Raw genomic sequence first — 22,939 nt, forward strand, 5'->3', positions numbered from 1 at the left:
TACCCTTGCGCAGGGTATTACAATAGAAGACGACGGTTGTGTCACTTTAAAGTATGTATATGTATCCATAAGCAATTAGCTATGAGCATGTTCCCTTGCAGTCTGTTTTCAGTAGTTTTTAAAATTCTGAAGCTCTTTTTATGAGACTTGGAACAGATACGTCCTTTTGTTACAGTCCCTACATAATGTCGGAGTCGGAGTCTGATCAATAAGTATGATATTTAGCTGCCATAGATATGATCGAAATAAAAATAACCACTTTTTCTTTTTCAAAATTACTTCATCAAACTTGGCTTTCAATAGTTTCACTGTACTTCTAATATATATAAGAATCTGATCAACATTAACAAAAGTTTTTAATGCGAGAACTTATTTTTCGACAGATAATTCCAAAGGCTGTTCGAAATGTTTGGTACATATTTCAAATACCCTTTGTTTGAAATATTTGGTACATATATCAAAAGCCCTTTGGCATTATCAATTGAAAAATATGAAGGTAACTTTGGATTTAGGAGCTTCGTCCAGCTCCTAACTGATCTGCACCTTCATCGCCTTCGGGAGGTGCGGATTACATTGATCTTATCAACATTGGATGACTTTATTATATATCTTCTAAATAACCAATAAATCCTGATCTATTTCAAGATCTTTTCATCGTGCCACCTTATTAAACAAATATTTTCCAAAAATGTAGGGTAATTTTTTCTTGAGCAAGAAATTATGTTCAAAATTAGTGAATTTTATGAAGTAAAGAATAGTAATCAAATTATTATTAAAAAAAATATTTAAAAACGGAAAGGTCGCCAAAATTAGCATGAAAAGTTTTCAATCAATGTCAATTGTAAATTGTAAAAATTGTAAAATATTAAATTTCAAATTTTATAGTATCTAATGCTTATAACACTCAAGATACATTCAGTCGAAGCTAAGTTTTATTTTAAATATCATATCTAATAGCACATCTGCTAAAAGGTCTGGAAGGGTATTTATTTGGGCGGTTCTCTGGGGGTTACATTTGCCTGTGAATTTATTGCCGAGCCGTACGTAAATGAGCGGTAGCACCTGGGCAGCGGCAGCATTGCGTGTCGTCGAGCTGCTGTCACGGCTGGAATTGCATTTGTTGCAATTGCCACACGTCGACTTCGACGACGACGTCGACGACGACTCGCGGTGCGTCTACAATTTTCCAGCTGGCGCTTTAATTGTAGCTCGTTTTATTTAACTTTACGAGTGGCTTGTGTGCTTTTTTCTTTTTATTATTATCAGTTTTTATTTGCATTGAATGCGCAATGCAATTTCATTATTTATCATTTTGTTGTCGGATCGCATAAACCTGCATATATTCCGAGCCATGACTATTTCACCATTTTCTCGCTAAGTTTGCCACGCAATTTCATCTTTATAGTAATTCTCGATTTGCTCTCGCATCTGTCTGAAGTGACTAATTAATGGGCTCTAATAGTGTCATTTCCTAGCTAATTTATAAGTATTAACATTTTTTTTTTGGCCATTCGTTGGATTAGCAGTTGGCTAAATAGTTAAGAGCGTGGCAAGTAGTTGAAATTAGTATAAGGCCTTTTTCGGGTCCATTAATTTAATGGGCTCGAAGCTGTTGTTGCCTTTGATATCTCTGAACTAAAAGGTCAACGGGTTTTCTGTTGACTACTTGGTAATTGGCCCCAAATTTTACTTAAACGTGCCACTTTTTTCACTAATTTGAAGGCTCCCAAAAAATATGCAAATCAAAATTGCGCTGCCTAAAAGTATGCACAAATACTTTTATATGACCAACATTTGCAGCCTTTAAAATGTTCTGAGTAATTTTTTTATTGAAAAAACCAAATTCTAAATAAAGTGTTTTTTTAAGATTTTAAATCTAAGTCTATATTGTGATTTCTATATCTCTGTTTTATTTTTAAATATCCTAACACCAAAATATAATATTTTAAAAACAAAATCTAAAAAATGCTATCAACTTTTTGGAAAAGAAGTATATATGGATATAGTGCATTTTATACATATTTTTATTTTGTAATATCGTGTTGCCAAAATTTAAATTTAATAATTATAAAGAATTAAATTAAATAAATTTAAATAAATATAAAGAAAATTATTGCCTTCATCAACCTAACGATAAAAGAGAAAATTACAATCATTGGAAATTTTCCGTTCTATACACATAAATATTTTCTTATTCTAGATATAAAATCTTAACAAAAATGTATTTAATTGATTTATTACTTAATATATATTTATTGGCTTATCTATAGAAAATAAGTGTACTTCAATGATTTCCACTGATATCTGATTCTTAGTATTTCAGCTCGAATAAGATTGAATCTGTTTGTGAAATACTTGGAACGCCTGCTTAAGGTTATTATTCACTCGTTAAAAAGTCAAGTCCACGTAACAAGCATCTGCAAATCGAGATTTTTATGACTAAATGCATTTTAAATTCTGACTATATTTATCTTTTGCGTGTGCTACGTCAGTGCTACCTTTTTGTTTTTTTCTTTTTTGCTAATATGGCTTTTATTGTACGCCTGCGGCTTGACAATGAGTATGGATATTCCCACTGAGTCACCGTCTTTCCCAATGGATAGAGAACCCGCCAAGCGGCTTCGAAGATCGTTGGCCAATTGCGCCAGGTGACGCGTGCTGGAAGCGCGCTTGGAATGTAAGTGAGGTTGTGTGTGTGTGAAGCTTGATAAACTGTTTGGTGCAGCACGCTGTAAAGCCAAAAGCTTCACTTTTCCTTTCAGCTGTAAAACAGCTGTTTGCGTTGCTGTTAAATAAGCTTGGATTTCTTACGAATGTTAAGTATTTCTTGGTAATTTTTCAAAAGTTTACATATGAAGCCACTGCTTACATAGTGACGTCAAGCTGTAAGCATTTAACAAAGACTAAAACAGCTGTAGCAGCTGCGCTCACTGCCGGTCTGCCGCCAAGCGATAACGCTCTCTCTCTCTCTCTCTCTCTCTCTCTCTTTCCTTCTCAATATGACTTGCGTTAAGCTTTGCTTAAAGCTGCACTTGCTGATTGTCTGAGCTTCAACTTGTCGTTCAGTTGCTTTCTTGTCGCGCGCAACGATAAGCGTGTGTGTAGCCAGTTGCTGTGTGCTCTCGCTCTCGCTCGCGCCGTCGCCGCCAAACAGTTAAAGCTCATGTGCAGTTGAAATTAAATATTAATGCTTAATATCAAAGACGCGCGTCTCCCACACGACTTATACTATAAATATTCCACCGGGGAAAAAACACGCGCACGGAGACGGCTGCTTAAAAGCGATTGCATCGCGCCAACTGGGCTTCATTTTAGGCAAGGTCAAGCCTAGCGCAACACCACGGGCTGCGAACCATCTCGAAAGAAAAAAATAAATATAAAATCATAAGCAGCAAATACTAAAGTGAAAAGCAAAGCGACTAATTCAAGTGTCGTCGGTAGCTGTTTGCAGGCACTGTGCAAAGGAAACAAAAACAAAGCGGAATAAGCAAAGAGGCGGCTGGAAACATTTATGAACAAAAAAAAAAACAACAACTAAAAGCAGCTTCGATACCAACTACAATAATAAAAAGAAGCAGTAAAAACAGTCAAAACAAAAACAACAACTACAACAGCAGGCAAATAAAGCCCGGCAATCATTTTAGTCGTGCCAGTTTGTTTATTAAATATACTACGTAAAGCGCATAAAAAAACACAGACAGACACACACACACACACACTCTAACAAGCTTACCTGCAAACGTGTCTCAAAACAGACGACCAGCTACCCTGTAAAAACGTGGCAACTTTTTGTAAATAAATATTATAAAAATAAATAATCCTAGAGCTAAAAAGAAAATGCCTCCCACGTGGTGGAAACTGATCAAAATTATGTTGCTCTTCGCGCTCTTCGCCACGGTGAGTTTTATAAAGTTTATAATTTGAATTATTTTACAACTGAAGCTTACATAAAGCGCGTTTCATGCAATGGGCTAATACTAAGCATTGCTTTTAAATTTAAATAAATATTCAAAATATTAATGTGCATCAATGGTTGTGGCTAACATTTAAAATATGTATATTATATTAATATTTTACTGCATTTACATCAATTTATTAAGCTAATTGCATCTGGTGTATATAACGCTCAATCATAATACACATATATATTAAAGGGCATATATCCTGTTTTTCTTCACTCTTCTTTTCCCCACTTTAATTTCATACAACTTTCTTACTATGAACTTGATTAATGCGCATTCGAATGAGTATTGCAATAATATTTGCCCCCTTAGACAGCTCGCACACGACTTTTATAGTTTATTGATATTTGCAATAACAATGTTTCAACTAGAAACTTAATTACAAATTGTATTCCAATTGGAATGTGTGTGTGTACAAATTTGAATATACGAATAGCAAACATGTTCAAACTGAGTTGGGGAGCAGACGAGTTTTCCAACAATTTCAATACACTTGCCACACGCTTATCAATCCGCTTGAGGCGATATCAGCCAAAGCAGGGCCAAAGGGCCGATGCTCTCTATGGGGATTTGTGGATGAAGCACATTATCTGTAAGGCAGATTTAAAAATCCGATAAATATTTGAAAAACAACATATGTACTTCTGCTGTGTTCCGCAGTTAATTGCTTGGGAAAAACTATCCATAAGAAATTTGTGTAATCTAACCAGAATCTATTTATTACCTTTAATTAAACCTATTTATAGCTCGACCTGAGTTGGGGGCAGATTTATAAAAACTTTATGGCAGGCCGAATCGCAAGTTAGGCAAATTGAAATGTGCGCACAAATTTCAGCGACTTTTGTGAGTTTCCAAAACTTCTGTTTTGACTTTTGTTAGCTATTTTGTTTGTTATATATTTTTAGATGTTTTCTTTTTTTTTGGTTTCTTTTTTATTAAGTTGTTGTCTGTTGTTGTTGACACATGCAAGGCAGCTGCCAAATAACAATTATATTAGAGGCTGCCAAAGAGGTAAACAAAAAATACAAGTAAGACAAGTTATTGCCGACGCATAAATACTCTTGCTTTGTCACGCAAAGTAAACAAAATTAAATACAATTAGGACTCTGCAGCGCGCGACTATCCGAATAAAAAAAAATACTCTTGCACTTAGTCACACAAGGTTTTTTTTTTTAATTTTTCCTATGAACTCTATATGATAAAGTCAACTTTTGATAGGCCTTTGTTTATATGTATGTGGGTTGGGGGCAGAGTTCCGCTAGTACACTCAGAGAAAAATAGATCGTTGCGTTCTGGTTCAAACTGAATTGAATTTGGAATAAATTTTAATTTAATATTTAAAGTGCAATAAATCTAATACAAATCGTTCTCAAATACGTACGTGTATATTAAATCAAGGTAATACGGAACAGAATACGTCGAATTTTGAGATTGTTTTTGCTTAATTTGGGTGCACAGTACTTGATTTTTTTCTCTGAGTGTAATGGCTATTCTTAGTTAAACTATCTTTAAAAGTAAATGTTTTTACGATAGTTCCTTTGAAGGAATAATAAGCTATTCTAAGAACCAAAAAGTGATTTTCATACAAAAGCATTCCTATATCTATGACAGCCATATTATATGGTGAGCTGATCTGATCAACTTCTTTATATATAGTATCTGCAGCGAAAATACGATTTTGTGCCTTAAAACTGAAAGACCAGTTGGCATAGAAGCAGACAAGCTATGGGCTTGCCCCGACTGTTGACATAGATCAGGAATACATATACACTTCAAAGCTGCATCCCTCGAAGAGTCACTTATTTTATAACATCATTATTATACCCCTTAGATAGGGTATAGAGGGTATAATGTATAAAACTAAGAATAGAAACTTGTTAGAAATGTGCGCCTGTGCATATAAATACGAAACAAATAAAATCATTCAGTAGTTCTCCCATCGTGGCACACTTTATATACTACCTATATACCCAAGTATTCGTTTAATCATAATCTATGGTCGCCAGGCACTTACGTATACACAAGCTGATTACTCAAGCGCGGATCGGTTGGTGTCATCGGCGGAAAGCAGTTGCTGTGATTGTTGTTGCTGTTGTTGTAATTGCCAAATGATAAAGTGTTTGGGCAGCATTTAGCAGTTCCGGCAGTCATCGTCAACTTACTCGCTTATACCTTCTCCCCTCCCCTTTACCCCTTCCCCTTTCCCTATTACACGCTCTACTCGTGTACAGTCGGCAATGTTGATCAATGGCAAACAAAATCCTTCCACATGTATCTTTCAGATAGTTTATATCAATAGCGAAATGTCGAAGCGACGCAGCGAGGCAGCCGCTGCAGAGGCCAACAGCAGCTCCAATGACACGATGTCCTTTGTCTCCGACAATCTACTGCACATGATGCGCACCAAGGCGCAGGAGCAGGACCCATCCAAGGAGCAGCAGCCGCAGCGGGACCCCGGCGAGGTGGAGGTCTGCCCCGAATTGCTTGTCCTAAATGTTTAAATTAATTTTGAATGCGTTAAATGTTAAATGTTGCATATATGTTGCGTTTGTTTGTTCTTTGGGTTTTCTATTTTCCTTTTTTTTTCTTTCTTCTTATGTGCGTGCCATTGACAATTTGAAAACTAAACGTTTTCCCACTTTCTCGTTTCGACATTTTCACTGCAGCTGCCCGCCGAGGATATTGACGAGCGCGTTCGTTCCATATTCAAAGTGCACGATGGCCATGGTGTGATGCTTTTTAATGTAAGTGTAAGGCGGCACCCACATATCATATCAAATCGTATCCACATTCCGCATAACGCATTCCACATCAACTCATCAACTCGTCCACTAACCGTGTTTCTGTGTGTTTTTGTGTTGTGTGTACTTCGTTTTGATTCGGCTTAGCAAAAAAAAAAAAAATAAATAAAAAATGAAAAGGAAACATAAACAAAAACAGAGAAAACTAACGCAAAATTTACACACACAGACGACGGCCACGAACGATGATGCATCCATCATGCCCATATCCGCCGAGCACCAGGCAACCGAGTCCTGGCCACCACCCACTCACACTCAAACCCAGTCTCAGTCTTCGTCTCAGCCCAAGCCCAAGCACTACCATCAATATCAAAGCTTGAATCATCAGCAACAGTCGTTCAAAGTGCAACGCTCACCGGATGGCAAGCTGAATCTTGTCTTTAATGAACCCATCGTCTCTTTGCAGAGCACCGCACAGCAGCAGCCACCGCAGCAGCCGCCGAAGCAACAGCAGCCACAGCAGCCGCGTCGCCCCATCTCAGACAGTGAGTAGCCCAAGTTATGTAAAAACATTGCAGTCTGGTCCAACCGACTGCTTAATACTCTGCTCATAGTGCAAAAGCGTTTGAAATCATTCGAAAAAGTCCGCTTGCTTTCTTCGCTGGTAGGTCTAAAACTGCAAATGCAGTGTCGTTAAAACTGTGACTTCAGGAATATCCTTTTCAAGGGGAATTACAGTTTGTTGGCTATTGGATGCGACCCTAAAACTGTAAGAATAGAATTCCTATATAAAGGGCGAGTGTTCTTATAATAAATTACTCTGAACATTTTTAATGGGTATTAAGGAGTGTTGATCATTGGCTGGGTGACTCTAAAACTGTAAGCCGAGAACAGTGTTTTGAGATAACCTCCTTAAACATTTTTTGTAATCCGACTGCAGTTCAGTTCAAAATGTGAACTGAGAAACTTCTCCCTTTTTAAAAAATATTAAACATATGTAATTGTGTTAAATATTGGGTGTGTGACCGTAAAACTTTAAACCGATTTCAGTGTCTCGTGAGAAAGTAACGCCTTTGAAAGGATCATCTTAAACATTCTTAATGAGTATTACCAAGTTCTTAATAATTGGAGTAGACTGTAAAACTCTATTCCGAATGCAGATTCTTTGTGACTTGAGGAATAATGTTTATTAAAGTGTTTATTAAAGTGTTAAATATTGGCTGGGTGTATGTAAAACTAAGTCCAAGGCAGTCACTTTTAAACTGTCTTCGGGAAATGTCCAAGCCCACAATTTGAACACTTTACTTCATGGAGTATATACGTTCGTAACTAACACTGACTAAGCCAGTCACATAAAACTGTGATCTATTTATAGATTGATATTAATGAACCTGATACACTTGCATATTTTTGACGAATATATAGTTCACGCTTCAAAACTTCAGCAATACCAAAACAAATATACCTCTTTGCAACTTGCGAACAGAGTATTAAACTATATCCTTGTCCCAAATAACAACATTTCTATACCAATTACATTTGATACAAATTAACAAACTAAATCAATATCATGCTCGAATACACGTTCAACTCCCTTGGCGCTTGCATAACGTCCAGTTATCGTGTTTCCCGACTCTATAGATAAGTATCGACCGGCACAACCGGCGCCTATCGATACGGGCGATCTGCAGTGCGTGGATGGGTTCAATCAGAGTCGCTCCTTTTGCACCAAGGTGAACAACTATCCGGATTTGTCCGGCCTGAAGGGCATATTGTCGCGCCGCTTTGCCAATTTCTTCAGCGACGAGCCGCAGCCCACGGATTTCGGACTGCGGATGAACGATGACGAGCAGTATTTGTGCAACAGCCATGTGCGGTACTTGTACCCAAAATTGGGCCAGAGATTGGATCAGTCCTGGCAGTATATAGTCAACACGGATGAGTTCAAACAGGGCATACTCATCGAGGAGTGCGAGTAAGTGCAAGATTTAATTTAATCTGTAAGCAACCAATCAAAAACTAGATTTCCCTTTCAGTCACGAGGGCGAGAGCTGCCAATTTCTGGACAGCTTTCCCAACAACTATGTGCCCGTCTGCAAGCAGCACTATGTGATACGTCATCTGGCCACCATCAACAATGCCAGCAGCGGCCAGCCCGAGGTGGCCAATGAGCCCTTCAAGATACCCTCCTGCTGCAAGTGCGTCATCAAGAGCAAATTCTCGGTAGAGAGCAAACCCTGAGAGACTAAGCAAAACCCAATCTGAATGTTGATTATAGAATGTCGAGCCAATTTCTGCAAATGTGATTTTGATGTAAGCATTTATTATTTATATTTAATCGATTTGCTTTAAATGCTCATAGTGTTACGGCACACGAAATTTGGACTGGCTATATATATCTTCACACACAAATATATATACACATATATAGCTTCATTCACTTCACTTGATCAGCTTCCGCAGCGTCCAGCCCATGGCATAGAATCCAACCAGCTTAATGGCCATACGCTTGCCCTCCACATTGCTCAGCTGCTTAAATCTCTGGTTCAGATTTCCAAACATGCCATCCATTATCAATCACTCTTAAAAACAAATATCCCTGTAGATCAAATAACAAAAGGAGTAAAGAGTGGAGTATATAAACAAAATTTAACACACGCGAACGTAAAAAGAGTTTTCGATTTTCGTAGATTTTTTCCCGATACTTCCGAAATATTTATTTGGTTGCTGTTACTTATAAAGCATATCTATAAAGACTAACAGTGTGTGTGTTGTTTTTTTTTTTTAAACCAAGTTGTTTGACACCTACACAAAAGCTATCTAGGTCAAGCAGCATGAATAGTTCGAAACGTTTCAATTTATTGCAATATTTTGTCATTTTATTAAAATTAATTCTATAATTTATTGTTTTCATTTTCAGCAACAAGTTTCACCCACCACAGAATGGCAGGCCAAACTGTCTAGGGTCATATTGTTTTTATAATCTGTAGACTAGTTGTTTTATATGCACATAAAACGTATCTTAAAATAAGTATAAATAATCAGTACTATATCTAATGCCTAATAATAATTGCAAACACTCATTGAATAGCCATAAATTTATTATAAAGTTTAGTATTTACAAAACATTACTTATTGACGCTGCGCTTATGCTGAAAACAAATTCGTGTCGTACTTTTCCACTCGGCTTAATTTCCATGTAAAGACTAGAATAAATGCATGTAATTAGTCTTAGTTATACAAAAAAAAACCAAAAAAAAAAGAAATAAAGTAAAAACTTTAAAACACTAAAAGCTATGTTAAAATATCAAATATCACGCACAAAAAAAAGTATGTCAAAAAGTTGCAATCGACTACAAAATACTCTATTTATGGTGTAAAATGAGTCGAATCGATTATCTCTGATTCTTGAGCTGCTGACTCTAAAACTGTTAACTTAAAGCAGTGACTCTTAAACTGTGATTCGAGTAAATAACGAATTGGGAAATTTGTTGTTGTAGGTCTGCTAATATGCTTAGCTTGACCTGTTAAGGCTATAGTCAGATTACATGCTAATTTTGAGGATAAAGTCAGATTACCTGCTGTGTTGTTTTTTTTTTCAATTTCAACCTGTGATTGGGAAATATCGATTAACGTCTGATAATCTGGCTTTCTTTAAGAGAAACTGCATATATCTCTTTGTGACCAATTTTTAATTCTTCAACATGTGCAAAATATCTGAGAGTTACTCTAAAACTATAACTCCAAGGCAGTCACTTTCAAACTGTTAACTTTGATTCGATTAAATACTAGCTAAACTAGCTCCAAAATTGTGGCTGATATAGATATTTGCGATTGGCCAGCCCTCTAACTGTTCGAACAGAGTATTACATGTGAGATTCTAAAATATGTTTGTGCATGTACCTCGTCAGTGGGCAATAGTAAAGTTCTTTGAACTCAATTGTTACCCAATGTAGACACGATGTCAAAGTAAATAGCTGAAACATTTTTCTTTCTGCCAACTAGCCACATGGCCAATAGTATGCAGCATGTAAACATGCATTTGCTTATTAATAATAATTCTAAGCGCACGCTGTGTAAACTAATTACAGCTGATGTGTGTAAATATACACCCACACACACACACACACACACACACACATATGCTATTTGCTACCACACGGGGCGTATGCGCGTTGTGTCTGTTGCCTGCATTTTTGGTTTGTTAGCTGTTGCCCCTGGTGCGCGGCAAATCGATAATATTTATCGATTCTAGGCGCACTATATCCCAGTAAGTATGTCAAAGTTAGGTCGAACAATGCGAATGACTTGGCCAAATGTCTGTGAGAACAACAAATATATACATTTATATGTATTTAAGTAGGCATTTAATTACAATTATTTTGTCTTAAAACCGACATTGGGGTATTGCACGACCATTAATCATATGGATTGCATATATTTTGTGTAGATATATCTCTATATATATATCTATATTTATCAATTATATGTAGTTGCCTCCACCCGGGATCCAATTCTAATGGACTTTTTTTTCCCCCGATTACGACACTTACCCTGCCAATCAGTTGGGTTGGGCAATTTTTTTTTTGATTTGTTCCCCAGACCAAACAGCTATAAAGTATAGGAAAAATACTGCTACGTATGCTAACGAAGATGAAATACTCTTGCTAAATTATTGCATATTATGTATATGATTTATATGGAACCTTTTACACTTTTTTATATATTCAAGCGAGCTCGAAAAAAGGCAAATATCTATTGATATATCTATATAAATATATAAAAGAGCTTGTCCTGGCCGATTAGCTGATTAATGATAAACGTACAGCTTAAACGGTAAGTAAGAAGATGCTGAATTTTGTACTGAAGCTTCATCTTGGCTTAAAAGTGAGCACTTTGAAGTAAGTTTGAGAAATTCTGTACTCTAATTTGGAAAAAACGATGGTCAAAGTTTTGAGTGAAAAATATGAACAATAACGGGGCATATAATTGCAAACGTGACGTCATGCGCCTGCGTGGCTTACTTACTGGGAGTCGAACCAGCGTGCGGAAAGTCGCCGGCTCAAAACTGGCAACAATGTGCAAGTTTTATTTAGACGTTTAGAGCCCGGGCTTGGTTATATATATGCGGAAGGTCGCCGGTTCAAATCTACCAACAATATTGAATTCATACTTTTATGTTTACTGCTTTTATTGGTTATATGTTTATATATATAATATATCGGTAAGAATAATATATACAAATATAAAAAGCCAACCAATATTACTTGGCGAAAGAAAATGTATAAAAGTAATTTGTTATTGTCTGTCAACTTCTATGTGGCCCACAGATACTCTACTTGGCTAGACCAATGGCATGAGGAAGTAGCCATGCCCCACATGTCCTGCGAGTGTATTATAATGTGCTGGACAGTCAGACAATCGCATTGTTGTTGTGGTTGTCATTTGTTGTTGTTGCTGCTGCTGGCGAGTGCTGGCTTGTAATTGCCGCAGCGCATTTGCATGGCAAAAGGAGTTAATGGTGGTTGCCTGATTTGTTGCTGTTGTTGTCGCTTGTTGTCGCTTGTTGTGGCTGTTGTTGTTTGTTTGTTGCTGTCGCTGGGTCGCGCGGCCTTATAAAAACCTTCTGTTGGCCTCAACACGGCTTCAATACGCCGGCAGTCGGTAGTTCAGTCGTGTACGGTGCAAGTGCCCGTGCTGGTTGGGTCTTCATATTTATTATACGATATTTCCTATGACTTTTGCAGTGGCTGCAGCTCCGGTTCGCTTTATGCACAATTATGCAACTGACTGCATAGGTCAAAGGCTAAAGAGAAGCTTCGGAATTTGTGTGTCGACGCCTTCATCTGCGCCAGCAAAACGCTTGCAACGCTTCATTTATATGCGCAACATGTGGTGTGCGCCTCTATGTGAACCACATTCAGCGACTGCCAACGCATATTAATGAAGCACATCACAATTTATACGAGCGTTCATTAAAAAAAAAAAAAAAAATAACAGAAAAAATCCCACGGGGAAAATGAATAAACGATTTAAGATCAACTAAGTTGCGGTTTCGCAGCAACGGCTACAATTCCAATATGGATGCTGCCCCACCTAACACACGTAATCGCATCTGGACAACGGCCAGCGCCAACAATGGCTACTTCGACGACAATCTGCAGCAACAGCCGCTGCCGCTGCAGCGTCTACAAACGCCGGGTGAGTCAATGCTAAAAAGTCTAGTTTGAAAACATATTTAGTTCTTTATTATATTGCTGTTAATCCGCAATTTAAGTACCTAAAAATGATGTGTAAGAAAGGCAACCGAACAACTCGAACCGAAAAAATAAGATTCCACCAGTAATAGCTTCAACTCTTAGTTCTCAATTGAATTTTTATAAATATCTTTAGAAATGATTTTGATGTCAATCGGAGAGATTTCACAAATTTTCCACAGTTGCGGGTGGAAATTTTTAAAGCGTTAGGTAAATAACGATTGCATATATGTACGTATATGTATGTGTATTTATAAAGTAAAGTACTTAAAGTAAAATATATGTACCCCTTATCCATAGCAATTTAGACCTTTCGAGTTACAAGCGGTGCATTGATTCATTAAGCAACCACAATGGAACGCAAATTGCTTGACTTTAAATATGTATAAATTAATCACAAGGCAGCGAGTGACCGTTTGCAATAATTATTCACATGATGACGAATAAGAATAATATCATAATATTTAACACTTAACCCTTGCTTTTATTCATTTACTCGCGGGGAATATAAAAAAAGATCTTTACCAAATAATGCTTAAATATGATCATGTTTTACATTTTTTACTATCGGGCATTTTCTCCTGCTTCTCTGGCTCGTTTACTGCATTGGGCAACATTGTTTTATCATTAGCTTTTTCTACTTCTTTATCTGTTTCTGATGCATGTGTGGATTTTTCGGAGTCTATATCCATTAGCACTTCGCTTATCTCTTCTGTTTGCTTATGCTGCTTTTTTGATTTCTCCAAAAGCCTCGCGTTTTTATATTTGGAAACACAGTTTAGCAAGAACACAGCTAAAGCAATAGTTAGAAAGCCTGCCCACAGCTCCATGACGCATTCCAAGGGATGCAAAAAATGTGTGTTTAGCTCCTCTGCACGATGCATATAGTCGGTTATACCTGATACGTCCTCGGCCATGGCATATATGCTAACTTCCAGGTTAAAAGTTTCATAACCAAATAATGTTAGAATTTTGGACATTGTTAAAATGTGTAATTTTTCTCAAAACTTTTTAATGTTTACAAATTTTGTTTCTTTTAGTGACAAATAAATCTAATGTATATTGTTAAATTATGTTTATAATTATAATGCTATTCATATTAATATTACTGTTATTATTTGTTTCTATCATTATTATTATTATATTATTATTATTATTATTATTATTACCATCATTATTATTATTATTATTATTATTATTATTATTATTATTATTTTTACTATTGATGTGTATTGTTTAGCTGGTTCAAATCGACGAAAGTTTACCATTTGTATATGTGTGTATTTTATTAGTCAATATACAGACTGAAAGAAAGATTAACACATTAAGAAATGGAAATAAAAGAGGCTATAAATAAGCGGGAAATAATCTTGATACCTCTGACATTTTTAACATTATTCATTTGACCCGAACGACGCCGGATAATTTCTTTTGGAGAGTTAAAAATTGATTTTATAATTATGTTTTGTATACAGGATACTTAAAGCTCCTCAATTACTACGAAAACTGATTTTTTTTTGTCTATATATAGTACATAGATATAAAATGCACGTTTGGGGAATAAACATATCAGCTACGCTTCAAAATTAGTTTAATGTCGCTGGACACGCAAAACATTTGCAGTGCATTGAACTAATGGATAATGCATGTTGCAGCTGAATGTGACAGGTTAATGCAACATGCCACACGTATCCGAATTGTAAATAGCCAACCATCCACTCCACCATAACCCAGGCCGGAAAAGGATGGTTGCACTCCTGCCTAATGACGCGCACAGCTAGCAAATGGATCAAGATTGGACAGCAACAGATAAAGAGCAGGGCAAATGACAGACATCTGAACAGACAACAGCAAACTAATTAGTTTAAAGTAAGGGGTACTACGTATTAATATTTTCGTACGATTTTTGAATACGTCAACCTTAAAATACCCTATGATCAAATAACAAATTGCAGTATATTAATATAACTAACTCCATGTAATGTATGTCCATTACAGCTAATCGGAATCTATTGTCTGGCCAACTGGCACCAGTTCGAGCTTTTAGCGAAAATGGACAGGCGGGCAGTGCCCAAAGCAAACAGCTGCCCTACGAGACCATCAACTCCAATCTGATTGGCGTCCAATCCAAGTTTGTACTCTACATTTCTTATGAGTTCTTACTAATTGATGGACTTCTTACCAAGCATTCCTTGTTAAGAGGTTCTTTTTATTAGGGATCTCTTAACAAGGAATTCTTTTTAAGGAGTTCTTACTATGCATTTTGTTTTAAGAAATTTTTTTTAATGATTGTTATTTATGATCCCTTACTAAAGATCCCTTAGTGAGGAATTTATTTTGATTCTTAATATGCAGTTCTCACTAAGGAGTTCTTCTAACACCCTTTAAGGGTGTTTTTACTGAGGACTTCATATGTAGTTGCAACTCAGGATCTCTTACTAAGGAGAATTATAATCTCTTATTAAGGAATTCCTTTAAAGGAGTTTTTACTAAGACCGACTTCTTATAATGTTCTTGCTGAGGATCTCTTACTAAGAAGTTCTTACTAACAAGTTATTTTTTAAGACATCTTAGCAAGAAGTTCTTAACAAAAAGGTCTTAAAAAGAAGGTCTTATTAGGGAGCTCTTACTAACAAGTACAAAGGAGGTATTAGTAATTAATTCTTACAAAGGAACTTTTCTTTTTTTCCTCACAGATTTCGTCGCAGCTATTATCACAAGGTCGTGCTGGGCATTTTGGCAGCCCTGGTAGTCATTCTGCTGATAACAATCATAGTCATAAGCATAACTTGTGAGTATCTGGACGATATTTAGAACTCCCTCAGATCGCAACATTCCTCCTAATTGGCTGCTTTTTTGTTCAGTTAAGAAATCTAGTCATATATGCCGCAGTAAGGAGTGCATCCGCACAGCGGCCAGCCTCATTTATGCCATGGACGAACAGACTGATCCTTGCGAGGACTTTTACAAATTCTCCTGCGGCCGCTGGGCCAACGAACATCCGCGTCCCGATTCGGCCACTTCGCATGATTGGTTCCGGGAGCGACAGGCGCATATAATGCGTGTGGTTCGCTCTTTTCTACAGTCGAATATTAGCAGTGAGGAGCCTGCTGCCGTAGGCATGGCCAAGACCATGTACAGGGGCTGCATGGACACGGATCTGCTGGATGAGAGGGGCTTGGAGCCACTTGTGCACTATTTGCAAAAGTTCAAGCTGCCGGTGTTGCCCTCGGCCTTGAATCTGACCCTGACCAGCGGCTCAAAGTATGCCACGGGGATGGGCAACTTTAGCTATAATTGGCTGGACTCGGTGGTGACTATCAAGCGGCATCTTAGCCTGGATTTAATTGTGGGCTTCGATGTGTTTCCCGATCCTTTGAATCGTACGCTCAATCGTATTGCGCTCGGCACGCCCGAAACCGATTCCGCATTTCCCTTGTGAGTAGCAAGGGATTAGTGTGTTTAATTACCAGCTACAATTGAGCCTTCATTTTCGCCCAGCAACAATGATGACTCCCATAAGATGCTGCGCAAAATCCACAGGAAAACCATCTACATGGAGAACCTGGACGAAACCGATGACAGCGATGATAGTCACGAAGCGGAGGAGGAGGAGGCCAGCAAACAGACAAGTTCCGGCATGTCCGCCTATGCGGCGTATGTGCGGAAGATCATTGAGAAATATTTGCTCTATGTGGATCCCGATGTCAACCAGGAGGAGGCCGCAGTGGGCATAACCGAACTGGTGAAGCAGGCTGACAAAGTGGCACGCAAGATTCATTTGGTTTGTTTGGATCATGTCTAATGCAAACTCTGTTCAGTTAATTGCTTTGGGTTTTTGCTTGCAGCTGAAAGAGGAGGCGGAGAACATGACAAAGCCCTCCAAGAATCCTGCCGAGGATATTGTATACATTTCACTGCTGGAGCTGCAGAATCAGACGGATAAGAACATTGCGCCGCAAACAATGCCCATTTGGTTGCGCTACATGCAGCTCATACTCGAGGATACAAAGCATGCGTCCACAACGGATGCCATCAAGAATACGACTATTATAACCAGCCAGGCTGATATATACTATCTGCAGAACATTGTCGAATATCTGCACGAGATGCCCGCCATGTATATTGAATCCTATTTGTGGCTAAGCGCCTTGGAGGAGCTGGTGCTGCACACGACCAGCGACATGCGACTGCTCCATGCGGAATATATGCGTCTAATCATTGGCACCGAGGGCAGCACACCGCGTTCCCTGTACTGTGCCCACGGCGTGAATGCCCTGTTCGGCATGGCCGTGAGCTATGTGCTGGCTGATGAGCGTTTTACCAGGGAGACCCTGCCACGTGTGGAGCGCATGCTGAGCGATATACGACGCTCGTTTGATCGACTGGTGCGTGCCACTACATGGATGGACGCGGCCACCAAGCGACGGACAATGCAAAAGTCGGCCGAAATGAAGAGCTTCATTGGTTACCCGCCGTGGGTGACAAATGCGACAGCCCTCAATAACCACTATGCGGGCGTTAAGGTCAATGCGAGCACTCATCTGGAGAATCTAATGGGATTTGTGCACTGGGAAATGCTGACCAAAATCAATGATATGGACAAACCGGAGCCCATCGGCTGGGCCACGTCGCCATCCAATGTGAATGCTTTCCATACGTTTCAATCGAATGCCATAAGTAAGTCAAAGCCATTCGTGTGTTCATTTTAATCGTTTTATTGTTATACCCTGTAGACATTGCAATTGGCTGAGGGTATAACGGTTTTGTGCAAATGTGTGGAACCAGCAAAAGGCAGCGTCTTCGACCACATAGATATTAATATACAGCGAATGGATCTAACCATATCTGTCCGACTCAGAGACTTCAAATTTCGGGAATAGGTACAGTAAAAACTCTCTTGGTTGCACACCGATTTTCGGGCGATCGATAGTTTCTACTATTCCATACGCAGATCAAGTGAAGTTCCGATATTTAGTGCCACCTTCAGTTTATCTAGAATCGATAGGCCTATATTTATCCCACTTATGGGAATTTAAGAACTAGGAGACAACAAATATGATATTTAGACTCATGTCTTCAATTAAATTTACTCTACGGCTTATATACCTTTTTCTTGATCGATAACACCATTTCCGAAAAAAACAATAACAATTGATATCCACTTTTTTTTGGCCCTCACCTCGGAGCTTCGGTAGTATATGTTTATAAAGAAATTATGCCAAACTTATTTTAAGGCAACTCGACAGTGTCTACAGGGTATCTAGCAGTCGGTCATTATCACTCTTTCTTATAATCTCTTCATTGTTTTTTTGCAGCTGTGCCCATTGCCATACTGCAGTATCCGTTCTATGGCCTAGGACTCGAGTGAGTTTCTACAGCTCCGTCCAAAAAAAAAAACAGACACACCAAGCACATAGCACCGAGTCACATTTGTCTGCACTCCGCACTTTGCACTCCGCACTATGCACTCAATCTTGGCGCTTTAATCCCTTAAGACAGCAACTCAATTACATTTGTTCGAACGCATCCTTATTAGAGCCCTGAATTACGGCTCGATTGGTACGATATTGGGACATGAGCTGACGCATGGGTTCGATGACAGCGGGCGCCGTTTCGACAAAGAGGGCAACATGGTCGAATGGTGGTCCAACCAGACAATCAACGAGTACGTTAATCGGACCGATTGCTTCGTGGAACAGTACAGTCGCTACTATTTGTCGGATATTGGCGAATACGTAAGCATGGCAACGGAAGGAGAGAACGGCTCGATAAGTTCAATAAATATTTCTGTTCGGCCTGCTTGCAGATTGATGGCGACCTGACGCTGGGCGAGAATATAGCGGACAATGGCGGCATGCGGGAGGCCTTTCTGGCGTATCGCCTTTATGTGAAGGAGGTGGGACGCGAGCGCCTTAAGCTGCCCGGCCTGGAGCATTACACGCACGAGCAGCTCTTCTTCATCTCGTTCGGCAATCTCTGGTGTGAGTCATACACGCCCGCTGCATCGCGCTATGCACTGGAGGATTCGCACTGTCCGGGCAAGATACGGCTGAAAGGTGTGCTGTCCAATTCAGAGGAATTTGCGCGCACCTTCAAGTGTGCCCGGGGCACAGCCATGAATCCGGAGCAGACCAAGTGCCGCGTATGGTGATGATGAAACCAAGTCAAGTGATTTTTCTAAGTACATTTTTATGTGTATTAATTAGTCTAGAAATTGATGAAGCAAACCTTTAAAGCTGCTTTCGGCGCGTATTTTTATAATAGCAATAAATGGAATATTCTGATGTAGCTATTCATTTTTATGGCTGCTTTACTCATTAAAGCCTGATCAATATTACGTATACGCAATTTACATGCTGCGCTTGAAAGTATGCAATACATTTTACGCGTATTTTGGTTCTTCTGACATAAAGTGCTGCATAGTTTTGTGCCCTATAACAATGCGTTTTGTGGATCAAATAGCGCGTGGGTGATTTATAAGCTTGTAAGAATAGAGTGCCTGAATGCACTTATCGTTTTGCCTGCCAAGCTGTATATTAGTTTATTTTTATATTTATAATATTATTATATTGGATTTAATGTTTTATTTCGAACTTCGATTGCATTTCTATGCACATTTATTTATGGATATTTGTAATATACATTCTATACATTTATATTGAGTCAACATTTACAATAATACACTTAGCACTATAAGTATGTAGACACATAACTAGCTTTGCATGCATGTACTCTAGATATAATATATCAATGGGGATTCAGCACATCTTTGGTTCAAACTCATTTCTGTAAGCTTCTGCATTTCAAAACTGTGTGGAGCTCAGGTAGCTGGCACTGTTCAGGTGAAATGCACCAGTTGGTTGACGTGGCTGGAGCCTTGGTTTTGGCTCCTGCGCGGTGCCGGGAGCTACCGCAACACTGTGGTCTCGGCACATGAAAATTGGCTCTGTAAGAATTATGGTTATATGGCTGCATAACGCCGGAGAGAGATCTGCTCACCATTTGCATAGAATTCGTGCGCAGCTTTCGTCTTGTGCTGATGTAGGTGGTGCAGGTGTTCACACGATGTAGGTGGAATGCATCTTCGGTTCCTTTTCAGGCGGCGTGGAAAACAGAAAAACAACAACAACAGCAATTAACAATTAAAAGCCTTGTTAAAGTCTTCATAATAAATTTAATATGTTAAATTATGTGCTCACGCATGCAGTTGTTGGGTCTTTGTGCTATGTGTGCAACATGCATGGGCATATGGGAAACTCTGGGAACTAACTACCTAGGGGAACTAGCTAACCAGAAATGCCAGGCTTTTTGTTTTTAATACTCGTTCACAATGTTAAAAGAGTATAATGGTTGCAAAGTGTGTACCGGCTTCAGACAAAGTTTTAATTTTATATTGCTATATATATTTATGGCTCCCACATTTCACAAGCTGGAAACACTGATTTTGTCGAACGTCTCCAAAGACAGATACAATAAATATATATGAAAATCGGAAAAATAAATATATCGTAATAAATTGGCCATTTAGCCTATTTTAAGCATTTATTGGACTGTGAACGAGTATTACGCAGTCGGTTACACCCGCCTGCAACATTATTATTATTTTGATATTTATTGATTTTCCTTTTTTCTTTTGGCATACAAACGTTAAGACAAACAAATTTGAAATACATAGTAATGTACTAAAGAGATAAGGGAGGAGGCACCTAATGCGTATTTTAGGTTTCCTGACTAGACCATCACCATTTCGGCGATTGTATTTGGAGGTCATCTCACCGGTTGCTTCATAGCTGCGCTCGCCGCGACTGCGTAAATATCGATGCAAGCAGCAGCAGCGCCGCAGGCCGGGCACACGGTACATTATCTGTAGGAATCCGCCACGGAAACGGGCATTCATATAGCAATAGATGATCGGATTGTAGCAGCTGTGCGACATGGCCAGCCAGTGAAAGGCGAACCACACATAGGGCAACGGTTTCCAGTTGGCGAACTCCTCATCGTTAAGCATCAGCTGCAATGGAGAGAAAGAGGGGGGAGGGCGTGAGGGTTTTAGAGAGAAACTCAATCAAAGGCAAGATTTGCGCGCCTTGTGGCTAATTTGCTGCCAGGGCAACCACCGAACCACCGCACCACCCACCTGTAGTATGTTGAATGGTAGCCAGCAGCTGGTGAATACAATTACAACCGTCAGCATCATTTTAATCATCTGTAAGAGCAGAGAACAGAGCAAGAATTAAGGCGAAATGTAATAAAATCTTCATTTAAGCCAAGCAGATGGGCCCGGCCACGACCTCCCCACCCTCCTTCCCAAGTAATGTCCTGCCTCAAAGGATGCTTTGACATTTGCTGCGGTTCAAAGTTCATGCACCTACGGACGAGCACACTCATTTTGTCTATGCTGCCATATACGAGCTTGCCTCACACTGTGGCAACACCATATGCGGCAGCATGGCGTCTGTCCATTAAAGCGGGGTCAACGTATAACCTGATTTATACGCAACGGAAGCAGAGGCCAGACTTGCAGCCAATTTATCAATGCTACAACTTAAATCCAAGTAGCTTAAAGAGCTGCCCATGCCAAACTGGATGAGAGGATTTGTCAGCTGCGAGCCCTAGCCTAGAGTGTGGCATGCCACATATGCCCGTGTGGTAATTATGAGCACATGAAAAAGTTGTAGTAAACGCAGCTGATTTCATCAGCTAAAAGTTAAATAAATAATACATGCTGCTCAGAAGCTCAGAAGTGCTATTTAATGTGTGTGTGTGTGTCTTAGTGTGTGTAAGTGTGTATATCCTGGATACTTTTTGAACATCACAACTTTTCGCCAATAAAAGCAATTTTTATGCGATTTTTCATAAAGTTAAGGGTAGGGTGAATTTGTATTCCGGTCTCCATAAAATTATTATCCATAAAAGGGCTAAACGATTTTTGCTTAAGTTGTGCGAATAAATCATCAACTGTAGGACGAAGGAATGCAATATGCGAAGCATTTTTATATGTTCGTCTTAATCAGCCAAACAATAATCGACCGAAACTTGAGTTTTGTGTAAATCACTGTAATGTGGTTCAGCAAAGATAAACAATCTGTTGAATGTATTCAAGAGTATGTAATCTTCTGTTATTTATTGTTGCATATAGAATTTCTAGCGCGTTAGCTTAATAATACGCCACTTGCAATTATTTATGAAGTTAGAACTCCATAGTTGTGTTTATAGTATATCTGTAACACATATTGGTTACTATTACTTTTCCTCTTCCTAATGCAAGTTAAAGAGTTAACTAGTAAGCTAAAAGTTGCACAGACACTTCCTTTTGGGTCGAAAAGAGCAGTATGGCTGAGCTTAGGAAAACTCGACCTACAATAGAGAGCCAGCCGTAGCAAGAGTTAAAAGAGAACTACAACGCAGTCATGCAAGCGTGCGTTGCAAACGTGTCGTGGTTTGTTCAAATCTAGCAGCAATGTTCACTGTATATGTTTGTTTATTTAAATTTAAATTGGAAAAAACTAATCAAATTTAACAAATACTGCAAAATGGATGGATGTCAACAATAGCTGGTTGGTCAATTAGCGCACAAGGCATGCCTTGATTTTTAACTAGATAATTCCAACACACTGTTTAATAGTTCGCTCTCCTTTAATGGTTCAATAAAATGTTCTAGTCAATTTGAGACCAACTAATTTCCATGTGGAAACTGCATAAGCTTTCAGCTCAAATGGCAGCTGACGTAATAAGCCAAGCCTGACTACTTACATATAAGCCGTCGTTTCAGTTGAGTTTTATGATGTGCACATCATTGGGGCACATTTCACGTGTCTACTACCTTTAGGTAAAGAGGTTGCACGACATGGCTGTTAAATGCTGTTGCCAGTCCGCTGACGAAGCTGCCAAAAACTGAGCGGCACCGATGTGTGGCAGCCACCAGAAGGCATGGGGCAAGCCAAGCGTGCGTGGCAAGCAAAATGCCAATAATCGA

At 38.9% G+C, this 22,939-nt stretch overlaps 4 protein-coding genes across 15 annotated transcripts in view; 2 read left to right on the forward strand and 2 right to left on the reverse strand.

The window, feature by feature from the left end:
* Window positions 1-3,076: 3,076 nt before the first annotated feature.
* Window positions 3,077-9,016, forward strand: spz (Spaetzle domain-containing protein). Of its 11 annotated transcripts, none has more exons than XM_064696842.1 (6): window positions 3,077-3,897; window positions 6,245-6,430; window positions 6,629-6,706; window positions 6,933-7,248; window positions 8,321-8,678; window positions 8,740-9,016. In XM_064696842.1, exons 1-6 carry the CDS (start codon window positions 3,838-3,840, stop codon window positions 8,942-8,944), a joined length of 1,203 nt encoding a protein of 400 aa, XP_064552912.1. In that variant the 5' UTR covers window positions 3,077-3,837; the 3' UTR covers window positions 8,945-9,016. The 11 variants fall into 11 exon arrangements, with proteins under 11 accessions (XP_064552912.1, XP_064552914.1, XP_064552913.1 ...); XM_064696844.1 differs by having other exon boundaries at window positions 8,345-8,678; XM_064696843.1 differs by having other exon boundaries at window positions 6,245-6,424.
* On the reverse strand, window positions 9,005-9,471 carry LOC135438516 (uncharacterized). Its single transcript, XM_064696854.1, has one exon. The coding sequence runs from the start codon at window positions 9,272-9,274 to the stop codon at window positions 9,146-9,148; it is 129 nt and encodes a 42-aa protein (XP_064552924.1). The 5' UTR covers window positions 9,275-9,471; the 3' UTR covers window positions 9,005-9,145.
* Window positions 9,472-12,453: 2,982 nt separating this feature from the next.
* Window positions 12,454-19,204, forward strand: Nep5 (Neprilysin 5). Its single transcript, XM_064697104.1, has 9 exons — window positions 12,454-12,904; window positions 14,959-15,091; window positions 15,657-15,751; window positions 15,825-16,398; window positions 16,462-16,744; window positions 16,809-17,640; window positions 18,279-18,327; window positions 18,500-18,698; window positions 18,770-19,204. Exons 1-9 carry the CDS (start codon window positions 12,784-12,786, stop codon window positions 19,112-19,114), a joined length of 2,631 nt encoding a protein of 876 aa, XP_064553174.1. The 5' UTR covers window positions 12,454-12,783; the 3' UTR covers window positions 19,115-19,204.
* Window positions 19,205-19,752: 548 nt separating this feature from the next.
* RYa-R (RYamide receptor) overlaps window positions 19,753-22,939 on the reverse strand; it is an 87,184-nt gene continuing 83,997 nt past the window's right edge. The window contains exons 5-8 of one of the 2 annotated variants that reach the window (XM_064696511.1): window positions 21,101-21,169; window positions 20,670-20,974; window positions 19,963-20,054; window positions 19,753-19,909 (exon numbers count right to left, since the gene is read on the reverse strand). In XM_064696511.1, coding sequence (XP_064552581.1) covers window positions 19,767-19,909; window positions 19,963-20,054; window positions 20,670-20,974; window positions 21,101-21,169 — 609 coding nt within the window. In that variant the 3' untranslated portion in view covers window positions 19,753-19,766. The remainder of the gene's footprint in view (window positions 19,910-19,962; window positions 20,055-20,669; window positions 20,975-21,100; window positions 21,170-22,939) is intronic. The other variant, XM_064696512.1, reaches the window with a different exon arrangement.

This window comes from Drosophila montana, unplaced genomic scaffold (assembly GCF_035044405.1).
Source record: "Drosophila montana isolate Dmon_TW-CO22-7 unplaced genomic scaffold, ASM3504440v1 contig_3848_1, whole genome shotgun sequence".
In the NCBI taxonomy this organism is placed as follows: domain Eukaryota; kingdom Metazoa; phylum Arthropoda; class Insecta; order Diptera; family Drosophilidae; genus Drosophila; species Drosophila montana.